The 12261-nt window shown below is 41.7% G+C and overlaps 1 protein-coding gene across 1 annotated transcript in view; it reads left to right on the forward strand.

Moving 5' to 3' along the window:
• Nucleotides 1-4224: 4224 nt before the first annotated feature.
• Gab2 (GRB2 associated binding protein 2) overlaps nucleotides 4225-12261 on the forward strand; it is a 60048-nt gene continuing 52011 nt past the window's right edge. Inside the window, exon 1 of the mRNA XM_055623312.1 lies at nucleotides 4225-4522. Coding sequence (XP_055479287.1) covers nucleotides 4261-4522 — 262 coding nt within the window. The 5' untranslated portion in view covers nucleotides 4225-4260. The remainder of the gene's footprint in view (nucleotides 4523-12261) is intronic.

The following is a 12261-nucleotide window of genomic DNA, read 5'->3' on the forward strand; positions in this document are numbered from 1 at the left end:
ATTACATTGAATCTGTAGATTGCTTTTGGTAAGATGGCCATTTTTACTATGTTAATCCTACCAATCCCATGAACATAGGAGCTCTTTCCATTTTCTGATATCTTCTTAAATTTCTTTCTTCAGAGACTTGAAGTTCTTATCATGCTGGCCTTTCACTTGCTTGGTTAGAATTATGCCAGGATATTTTATATTATTTGTGGAGTTCTCTGGAAGAATTTTTGGAATCACTTTTATATACTATCATATCATTTGTGAATAGTGATACTTTGACTTCTTCCTTTCCAATTTGTATACCCCTAGATCTCCTTTGGTTGATTTATTGCTCTAGCTAGAACTTCAAGTATTTTATTGAATATATATGGAGAGAGTGGGTCACCTTGTCTTGCCCCTCATTTTAGTGGAATTGCTTTAATTTTCTCTCCATTTAATTTTATCTTGGCTATCAGCTTGCTGTATATTGCCTTTATTGTGTTTAGGTATGGGCCTTATGTCCCTGATCTCTCCAAGACTTTTAACATTAAGGGGTATTAGATTTTGTCAAAGGCTTTTTCAGCATCTAGGGAGATGATCATGCTTTTTTTTTTCTTTCAGTTTGTTTATATGGTGGATTACATTGATGGAGTTCATATGTTGAACCATGCCTGCATCCCTGAGATGAAGCCTACTTGATCATGGTGGATGTTTTTGATGTATTCTTGGATTTGGTTTGCAAATATTTTATTGAGCATTTTGAATCAATGTTCATGAGGGATATTGGTTTGAAGTTTTCTTTCTTTGTTGGGTCTTTGTGTGGTTTAGGTATCAGGGTGACTCTGGCCTCATAGAATGAGTTTGGCAATGTTCCTTCTGTTCCTATTTTGTGAAGTAGTTTAAGGAATATTATTATTAGCTCTTCTTTGAAAGTGTGGTAGAATTCTGTGCGAAAACCATCTGACCCTAGGCTTTTTTTGGTTGGGAGACATTTAATGAGTGATTCTATTTCCTTAGGGGTTATAGGTCTATTAAACTGTTTACCTGATCTTGATTTAACTTTGGTAAGTGGTATCTATCCAGAAAATCACCCATTTCGTATAGATTTTCCAATTTTGGTGGAGTACAGTCTTTTGAAGTAAGGCCTAATGATTTTTTTTTTTTTGGATTTCCTCAGTGTCTGTTGTTACATGCTCCATTTCATTTCTGATTTCATTAATTTGGATATTTTCTCTTTGCCTTTTAGTTAGTTTAGCTAAGGGTTTGTGTATCTTGTTGATTTTCTCAAAAAAAAAAAAACAGCTCTTGGTTTTGTTTTTTTCTTTGTATTGTTCTCATTGTTTCCAATTTATTGATTTCAGTCCTGAGTTGGGTTATTTTCTGTGTATACTCCTCTTGGGTGTGTTTGCTTCTTTTTGTTTAGGCTTTTAGGTATGTTGTTAAGTTGCTAGTATGAGATTTCTCCAACTTCTTTATGAAGGCACTTAATAAAGTGCCTTCCTTTTAGCCCTGCTTTCATTGTGCCCCATAAGTTTGGGTATGTGTGTCTTCCTTTTCCTTGAATTCTAGAAAGTCTTTAATTTCTTTATTTCTTCCCTTCACTAATTTTGAAATGCTTGATGATGAAGAGTTGGATATAGGACTCAGGTTCAGCAGATGGGGCTAGGCTAGAGGTTGATGTTCGGAAGCTGCCAGTGGTGGGTGTAGACACAGCCCATCTGAGAACTACACATTGGAGTTTTCTAGCGCTTAGAGAATAGGGAGAAGAAAAAAGCAGCACGGGCATATGAAAAAGCATTACCAAGCGGGAACTTGACACTGGGTGCCAAAGCCCGGTGGAGTGTGTCAATGAAGGTAGAATAATGGACAACTGCAAAATGCTCCTGATCACAATAAGGTCCAAGGATTAGCAGCACTGGAGTATTCACCTTGGGTCTGGTATGCCAGAGGTCCAGTGGGGAACGGCCTGCTAGAGGCGCCTTCATATAGGAGTGGGGAAACAAGTAAGCACAGTGCTGTAGAAACTGCCTGAAGCTTAACTGAAGAACAGTTGAAAGGCTGAACCAAAGTCAGAGATGAATGTGGATTTAGGACACCCTTTGCCTTTTTTCTGAGATGGTGGAAATGATTCTAGTAGGCAAGGAAGAAACAGCTGCTCTGGAATGGGGGCAGTTGTTGAAACTATGTTCCAGGAGTTTGAAAGGGTATGTGCCTCAGGAAGACGGCTGATATAAATTATTAGGAGAGCTGCCTGTACTCTTTGCACCAGAGAATGTGACTGTGGAAGCTGGTGCATTGATAACCGTGGCATCAGATCTCTTTTGATTGCATGAGAAAGGAGTGAAATTTTGGAGCTTTAAAGAGGAAAGAGCAGAGATTGTTGTCAAAGAGCTCAGGGAAGTCCTGGACTAGGTCAATAGGATTGTTGAGCATTGTGAGTGGTCTGTGTGACAGCCCAGGGAGGCCAGTCTGCAATGAGCTATTTTACTTCCTCCCTCACCCCCCGCCTTTCATAACTACTAAGTGAGAACAAGTAGAGCAGGCAGAACATTAGACCTAGCTGGAGGTTGTGGTTTTGCCAAGTAAGCAAGAGAAATGAAAAAAAGAAGCAAGGAAATGATTATAAGGAGGGGTAAAGAGAGCTGGTTAGAGAAGAAATTGAGGACAGGGATAAAAGGTGAATATGAAGTGTTGGCAGAATTAATATAGCTCCCTAGAGGTTGAAAAATTGTGAAAGTAATCATAATACTAACAGTAATAATAATAGTAATAATAATTCTTGACACTTATAGTACTCTAAGTTCATTTGCATAAAAAGAAAACTGTGTCTTAAATAGGGTAGATCATAACAGTGGTAGTTACAATTCTCATTATATAGATAAGGAAAGAGCCAAAGAAGTAAATAACTTAGTTGAACATCATGCAGTCTGTCATAGAGTGCAGACTCCCCAAAGCTCCATAACTGTATTTAGTTTTTTGATTGATTGGGAGTTTGTCTTTTTGACCATTGTGTATTAGTTCTGCTCAGAGTTTACTCAGTCTTGTTGAAGAGATACAGTATAGAAGGCAGCATAAGAACATATGTAGCCAAGTTTTCAACTCTATAATATGGGATAATATGAGGCATTTATCCTTTCGGTAAAATAGGTGGAATGTTTGGCATGAGCAAGGAACTACCATGGGTCCTGTGTACACATATGTCAGTAAACCAGACTGAAAAGACGTAAAGGTAGATGCTTAGAGAATTTTCACAAAGATTTCTCAGCAGTGATTCTTCAAAACACCATGATTTGGTGAGAGGCATACTGTAGGAAGTTAGGAAATTTATTTTCCTGCTACACTTGGTGTGACATAGTTGTTTTAACTCACAGTGCCTTAGTCGGTTACACCTACAAACTGAGATTTTTGTGGCTTTGCAAGTGTTCCCTGGCCTGACATGTTATGAGTATGGATCTAGTCTAAAGGAATAGTAGCACTACTCCTATACTAACAAGTTCTAAAACCTCCATTTTTTTTTAAGCTGAGGAGTCTGAAAGGAAAATAAAGGCTTGTGAGTGCCTGAAGGGTCCTGCAGTCCCTGTGTTAATAGGGCCTGAGTCCAGGGGCACCTGCTGAGAATGCCAGGTTCTTGTGTCCCAAAATAAAGAATTGGCCTAGAGACACAAGGACAGTGATTGAAATAGAGACAGTTTGTTAAGAAAAGAAAGACATTCCTGAGAATGAAGTGGGCAGGAGAGCTGGCATAGGTCCCAGGCCCTCTGGCCTTGACATTCTGGATCCTTTATAGGAAATTTATATAACACTCTCCTTCCCCCTCATTCAGAGAGCTTGAATTTTAAGTTTTCGTTTTTGTTTTTCTTGTTAGAGAATGCTGTTGTTTTGTTACATGTAGCCAGTGGCCAGAGGTTTCTTGCCTTCCTCTGCTCAGTGGCTTCTTTTATATAGTAATGTTTATAATTTAATTCAGTATTTATTTGGTGGAGCACAAATGCCTTGATACACACATGGAGATCAGATGAGAACTTCCATATCTTGTGGATTTCAGGGATTGAGCTCAGATCATTAGGCTTCGTGGCAAGCACCTTTATCCACTGAGCAATCTGTTGGGTCCCTTGTGTATTATGGAGCCTTTCTCTCCAGACCCTACCCTCCTGTCATACCCATCTTCAATCGATGATATGTGAGGACCTGATAAAGACTTTAAAATAACTAATAGTCTTTTCTCCTTCCTGCTGCCTCTCTGGTGATTAGGCCTGGAAGAAACGCTGGTTTATACTGCGGAGCGGCAGGATGAGTGGCGACCCAGATGTGCTGGAATACTACAAGAACGAGCACTCCAAGAAACCCCTGCGGATCATCAATCTGAACTTCTGTGAGCAGGTGGATGCGGGCCTGACCTTCAACAAGAAAGAGCTGCAGGATAGTTTCGTGTTTGATATCAAGACCAGTGAACGCACTTTTTACCTGGTGGCTGAGACAGAGGCTGACATGAATAAGTGGGTCCAGAGCATCTGCCAGATCTGCGGCTTCAATCAGGCTGAGGAGAGCACAGGTATGAGAACTAGCATGACTTTCTCCCAGGGGATTCTGCCGAGACCTCAGCTTCCTCTAGTCAGGAAAACTGGCTCAGGTTAAGATTTCTTTTTTGGCACAAATAATTGGCAAATGAGGAAAGTATAACTGAGCTAGCCTGATATGGATGGACCTCCTGATTCCAGTAATGCTCCACTGGGGAATCAAGAAAGGCTAGGGACATGATGATGCTAATGATAATGATACTGCAGGTACCTTGACGCTGCCACCATTTGTCAGCTCTCAACGTCTTCTTCCACTCCTCGTTTCCACACTGTGCCTTGCCACTTGTCAGCCATGCCTTAGGGAAGACCTCCCTTTGATCACACCTCTGGTTCATTTCTCTCTGTTCTAGTCCATCTATTTCGGACCGTCTCACAGTTGGCTTGCTTGTTTCTTAGTCATCCTTTGTGGCTTGTGTTCCCGTATATCCACTTCAGGACAGATAAAAGAATGAAATACTGACTTTATGTTTGAGCTTTGATAGCCCCCCTTCTTTTAAAGAAAGAAAGCTTGTGTGTGTATCTATGTTTTCTGTGTGGGAGTGGTGTGAAAACCCATTCATGCTCATACAGCAGCCAAAGGTGGACATTGTATCTTCTGTCACTCTCAACCTTACTGACATGTAAAAATCTTTCCTTCTTATGAATCTTCCCACTAATTTTAGGACTTACTAGTAGCTCATATTTCTAAACCATTCTGTGACTTTTTTAATTACAGAAGTTGTGTGACCACTCTAACAACACTTAAAGATTCTCTCTGTCCATCCACTCCTGACCTGGGCTCAGTACAATGAGCTGCCAAACTAGAATCAGACTCTGAAACTCCTCTTTCTTACGGCTCAGGCCTGCTGAGGCCTGTACCCTGGATCAGCACCTGCCTTAGGAAGGGAATACCCTGAACTGCCTCGGCCTAACCTTTAGCAGTCATAAAAAGAAATAACAGCCACCATATGTGCTCTGAATATAAACTTTAAAGAAATCCCTACTAAAAAGTAGTAGTAATCCTTTTAGGTAGCAGTAATGTCAACCCATGGTCAGAGCTAGAAAATGACAAAGCTAGGATTCGAGTTTCAGTTAAGGTTGAGTCCACATTTTGAATTATGTTCTGTCTCTTTGCCCTGCACTCCTGGAATAGGAGTATCTGTCATAACTAAACACAGTTTTCCCCCATTTGGAACTGAGTAAGAGACTCCAGGCGCTCCTGACGCCCCTGAATGGGGGTTCCACAGCTGGCTCAGGTGTTCCTCCTTACCACCTCAGCTTGTTCTAGTCCGGGGGCTAGAACACTCTTCATCTGACTTCTAGGTCTTCAGTCCCATGAGCGGATTCCGTTGGTGTGTCAGTAGCTGCAGTGAGAATGTCAGTTTCAGCTCTCTGCTCAAGGACTCTGTGAGCAAGTGTCACTTAGCTCCAAGTCCCAGTCTCCTTAGTGCAGAACAGGCCTCTGTCCTTCCAGCACTTCTCTTCTCTGTGGGTTCATCAGTCAAACCACAGGTCTCGGCAGCACGCCATCTGCATGTTCCCCAGGACTGTGCACACTGTTTTCCATGTCTGGGTCACCTGATGGCTGCCCAGCCCTGTAGATAGTCCTCCACATGGGGAGCCTCCTTCAAGCAGACACTCCTTTTTCTTTATCTGCCTCCCTATTCCCTTAAGGGTTTCAGTTGGATCCATTGAACACTTCGGTTTTTTTACTTTCAGCTGGAAGAGTTTCTGTAGCAGATGGAGTGTGTCTGTTTTTTTTTTTTTTTTTCCTCAACTTTCTTGCCACCCCCAGATTCTTATTTCTACTGCTACCCTGAAATTCCTTACATATTCCAGCCAAACATCTAGTATAAAACCTTAGGGATCAAGCTAGACCAGAAATGAAACTGAGTCTGAATATTCACATAGGTTGGAGAAGACATCAGCTCCCTAACCAAGAGCTTCCGAAAGGAAACCCAGGCTAATGCTCCAGAAAGAAGGGAACAAAGGCCAAAAAGAGTCTGTATCATGTGTGCAGGGCCCACTTTTGTTCTGTGTGTGTATACAAAATTGAAACCCTCCCTCCCTCTAGGAATCAATATTACTATCAAAACTTAACATAAGGAAGCAGATAACTACGCTGAGCTGTGTTTACCAGGGGACATGTCTGGGTCCTCACAGTGCGGGCTGGTCATGGGCAGCTGTCCCCAGCCAGACATACCACATACAAAAAGAACCAGCTTTCAGAAGAAGCTTTGATGAATTATTCATGTGCTGAGGAGCCAGCCAGTGTTAGGAAAGCCATCACCCTTTGAATCCTGAAAGCTGAGGTCTGCCTTCCTGTGTCGCCCTCCCTCCTTCACTTTTCAGTTGCTGGTCTACAAAGCAAGTCCAAGACAGCCAAGACTACACACACACACACACAAAATCCTATCTTGAAACAAAGCAAAACAAAGCAAAAAATGATATTCTTTGTATCCATAGAACAAGATAAACAGTGTGATTTAAATATGTATCTGGGCAACTGACATTATTCCTGTTACACAAGGAGGGACAGGGAGCTTCCAGAGCACTCAGCGGCCTGTCCTGAAAGCAGAGGTGCTGGCACTAAGCTTTAGGGCTTGTATGTATCCTCGGGCTGTGTTTGCTAACTCCTTCTCATATGTTCTAAACTCGTCACAGACAAGTCTGGCAGGGCTGCTTCTAAGTCACAAAACAGGCAACCAGAAGGAAGAGCAGAAGGGCGTTTGTAAATCACTAAGAGCTGATTATTTTGCAGGTGCTGTGCTGTATATTGTTAATGTATATTAACAGTGGCCTCTGACAACTAAATTAGCAGACTAACGTGTTCTGTATCAGAGTAGCCAGAAAGCCACTATGAATGTATTTGAGGTCAAAGAGTTTAGCTCACTGAAGCTCATTTTGTAACTGGTAAAGATTTGAAATAAGGCCAAAGTCTCTTCCATATCCTCTCAATGGAATTAGATTTTCACTTCTCGTTTTCTCCTTGGCAAGAATTTTGTGGCAGTAGTTAGCCTTAGTTGGCGGGATGAAATTCCCAGAGTTCTAGATGCTCTGTTCTTTTCTCTACTAAAAAAAATAATAATAATAATAAATTGACGAAGCTGCCCCCCAAAATGTTTTATAAATATTTAATCTTCTAGTAATCCTTGAGTTTCCAACTAACTCCCCAGCAGAATATTTCAAGTCTTGGATTCCATCTGGGGTCAGACAACACTCACAGGAATGCTTTGGGAAAATATTTAGCATCCTGTGGAAGAATGTCACTGAGGGGTCCTCAAACAGCTCATTCCTCTCTAGACCCCCTATTTCTGCTGGACAGCAGAGAAAGCTGTGGGAGAGCTACTGTCCACACAGATGCCTTTTGACAACCGTGTCCTCCCCTGCCACCCCATGCTGAAGTAGGAGGGAGAGTTGGGAGTAGAATAGGGTAGGGAGGGGAGAAGTGTGTCCCTTCTCCTGTCCCTGAGAGGCCTTTTCTTCCCTGTTCCCTCCCCCACCTTTGGGTGTTGTTTCTCTAAGCTCAGACTCCCAGCTTCTCTTGGGACCCTCGTTGGAAGCTGAGAGCCAGTGTGGGAGGTGAGAATCGGCATCTCCCAGACTGCAGCCCAGCTGTTAAGGAGCAAAGAAAAGGGCGGAGGCTGACCTAAGCCCCAGCCCAGGGGCGGAGGCTGCCGGCCAAATCACCGGCTCTTGTTTCCGTTGAGACAGTGGGGAAAACAATCACCCAGACCAGTTTCCAGCCAGATCTGAGATCCCTTTGCCTAAAAAAAAAAAAAAAAAAAATGTTATTCTAAGTAGTTATGAAGTATCAGATCTCCTTCTTCTTTTATTTATTTATTTTTTTTTAAACTTGGTCTAGTTGCCCAAAGAACAGGTCTTGAATGGAACACAAACTCCATAAATTTTCACAGAACTTTCTGCATTTCTGGAATAGGCCCCAGCCTTGACCTTCAGAGAACTCCAGACTCGAGAGGAGGAAAAGGTGACTGGGAAAAGCGTGACCCTTTCTCCATTCTAAGCCTTGATCCTTCTTCCTGTTCTATTTATAAGAGACACTCCCCCTCACCTCCGAGCCAGCCAGCATAGATTAAGTCTAGTGTTACCTGCCAAAACCCGCAGACTGAGAGGTAGGAGCAGTCCAGTCCCAAGCTCTCAGCTTTGGACAGCTCTCAGCTGTGATTGGAGATTCCCTGTTCCCACCCCTTCTTTTTATTGCTATTTATGGATGACTTCTGATTACCATACGGAAGGAAAGCAACAATGATTTGTTAAATTACTACAGTAGATTCCAAAGCTCCGTCTAACTTTAATTTTGTACTAGAGGTAGAACTAGATTTTTGTACTTTGTACTAAGTGGCATTTATATTAGGTGGTCCTCTTAGATCCCTGAAAATCTTGAGTCTGAGTACATATCCAGTTATAGATAGTTGTCCTTGGGATTCTGGAGGCTACAAAGCCCACAGATGTGGTCATTTCTCCAAGGTCTAAATTGGGAATCAAAGTTTCAATTTTAGATTTCAACCATGTTACTGATTCAGTGTCTAGATATCACAGTCTCCAACAGTAAACATTACTTCAAGCATAGTTTTAAACCAAATCGTACATGCAAAACAATACTTGAAAGGGGAGAATAGGAATCAATTTGAATGTTGGAGGGAGAGAGTCAACGGCTACAAGTTGAGCAAGACCTAAACACTCTTTTCCCATGCTTTTCTGTTAAGGCTGGAACACTGTATGAGAATACTGACTATGGTAGGTATCTCAAAACACGGACCTCCAGGCCAGTATTAAGTTAAGAAAAATTTTTATCAGTCAACAACAAAATGAAAAGCATGAGGAGGAAAATATAGTTGATTTTATACTGCGTGTGACCAGATTTTAGAACTTCTTTGTTTAGAGACCCTCTGTGTATGTATATGTGAATAAGACGTTCTTCTTGTGTAAAATGACAGTCCTATTAAATGATACTTTTCTCAGGTTGATCTTTTCTACTTCCTTCCATTTGCCTGCAAATTTCATGATTTCCTTATTTTTAAGTGCTGAGTAGTATGCCATTGTGTAAAGGTACCACAATTTCTGTATCCATACCTCGGTTGAGGGGCATCTAGGGACATCTTTCCAGATTCTGATTATTACGAACAAAGCTGCTATGAACATAGTTGAGTAAATGTCCTTATTGTGTCGTTGAGCATCTTTCTGATATATGCCCAAGAGTGGTATAGCTGGATCTTGAGATAGCACTATTCCTAATTGAGAAAGTGCCAGATTGATTTCCAAAGTGGTTGTACAAGGTCACATTCCCACCAGCAATGGAGGATGGTTCCCCTTTCTCAACAACCTCTTCAGCAAGTGTCATCCCTTGAGGGGAGGAGGGGCTGTCTCTGACATTAACTTAGTGGCAGGCTCTTTGATCACCTCTCCCTTGGGGGTACAGCCTTGCCAGGCCACAGAGGAAGATGATGTAGGCAGTCCTGATGAGACCACATAGGCTAGGGTCAGATAGAAGGGGAAGAGGTCCTCTCCTGTCAGTGGGCTAGGGGAGGGACATAAGGGAAGAAGAGGGAGGGTGGATGGAACTGGGAAGAGGGGAGGGAGGGGCTACAGCTGGGATACAAAGTGAATAAATTGTAATAAATAATAAAGAAAGAAAAGGAAGAAAAGATTCCCATTGGCTAAAACTTAACCAATAAACATGAACAAATTTTTTAAAAATGATACTTTTCCTGTAGTTTCCACCATTTAAAAAAAAAATGATGACCCTATTTTTAAATGGCCATTTCTAAAAGTTCACAGATGAAAAACAGAGGCTGTGCTTTAACCCCTCGGTAGAACGGAAGCATTTGGAAACAGTGATTTAGAGGTATTGCTAAGTGTCAAGATCAGCTGGTCCCCACCTCTGCTTCTACAATCGTGTCCCAGACCTCTGAACTCCACCATCCAATTCAGCATCTGCACACACCGCTGCAGCATGATACCATGGTCTGGGGGTTCTCCATCCCCTTGGCTGAGTTCTGACCCTGTTCCTCTGTTCCAGTTAGGGTAACCCTGAGATTTTTGCCTCATTTTCTTTGCCCTGTTAACATTTGTGCAGTCTTCAGTCTCACCTAGGATGGCCCTGCCCTGTTTTTAATTTAGTTCTTCTCATGTATGAGAGTCTTTGCAGACATGAAGTCATTGGACAAGGCCTCACTGCCCACTGGAAGATGTCTGGGTTTCCAGTGGTCTGTCCACCTGAATTTCTGACGAAAATCTGCTTCTGCTTTCCCTGAACATGTTTCCTCTTCCTCTTGGACTCCACAGCCCACAGTTTAAAGCGATGCCTCAGTTTCTGTTCTGTTTACTCATTCAGCTTCTATTACAGAGTACCTGCTTTTTCTGTTCACTCAGCCAAACTTCCTTTGTAACCCTTATCTTTGTTTGGGTTTCAGACACATGTGCCTGAGGCTGGTCTTGACCTCAGATTGGCTGCCGAGCTATTTAAGTGCTGGGATTCTAGTCCATGCTTGGCCTGGGCTCTTCTTGGTGGCTCTGCCTCCTTGTTAGCAAGATTACATACTATTAATTGAATGATGGATAAATCGGTGCCAAATCATATCTACCAGTTGTTGTTTTTAACTAAGTTAATATCAAATGTGAAAAATTTTAATTTTAAATTATGTTTCTGAATTTAGCTTTAATATCAAGCCCCATCTGGCCGCTAATAGAAATAGATATTTTGATACAGTAAAATTATTTAGTTGCAGTGTTTGGCTATCACTTTAAAAATTATTGTATAAAGTATTTTGTTTCAAAACGCCTAACTCATTTCCAAATGTTCTTTTGAGAAATGCACTGTTGGGATAGGAAAGGAATATCAAAAAATTCTAACTTTAGGACTGGAGAGATGGTTCAGCAGTGAAGAGCTCTGGCTGTTCTTCTGGGGGACCTGGGTTCAGTTCCCAGCACCCACATAATAGCTCACAACTATCTCTAATTCCAGTTCCAGGGGATCTGACTCGCTCTTCTGGCCTCCACAGGCACCAGGCACCAGGCAGGCATGTTGTACATGTGCAAATATGCAGGCCAAACACCCATACACATTTTTAAAAAGAAATTCTAACCTTATTCATAAGAGTTAGACCAAAATAACAGAAATTCTAAACATTAAAACAATGGTATAAAAGTATAATAAAAGAGAAAACCTCATTTTAATTTAATGTATATGCCAGTTCTTTGCTCTTTTCTTATTTCCTACCTCCTCACCCCTTTTCTGTGTGCAGAAAATAAACATAATTCTTCATGGCTGGTGAATCTCATTATCCTGAACAACCAGCCAAGACAGAAGGGAATAGATAGGATAGGGTAGGAGATTCTGGATATTAGATCCCTGGAGAATGCTTAGTTCTGAACTCTTAAATGACAACATGTCCAGAGATCACAGAGAGGGGTGCAAGTTTGTTCAGGATCATACTGCTGGCTAGCAAACCAAGAATGAAAATCCAGGGCCCATACTTTCAGTCAACATGTCAAATAATGTTGATTTTGACAAAATCTGCCATTTTTGAAATCTTCAAACATTAGCTAGACATGGTGGCCTCTAGTTTTATGCAAGCCTGGGCTACATAAGATAACCCTGTCTCAAAAATAAAAGGCACTGCATATACGCATACATGTATACATTAGTATAGAAGGCCAATTGATTTTGTGTGTGTGTGTGTGTGTGTGTGTGTGTGTGTGTGTGTGTGTGTGT

The sequence above is a fragment of the Psammomys obesus genome, unplaced genomic scaffold, assembly GCF_907164565.1.
Source record: "Psammomys obesus unplaced genomic scaffold, mPsaObe1.curated_primary_1811, whole genome shotgun sequence".
NCBI lineage: Eukaryota > Metazoa > Chordata > Mammalia > Rodentia > Muridae > Psammomys > Psammomys obesus.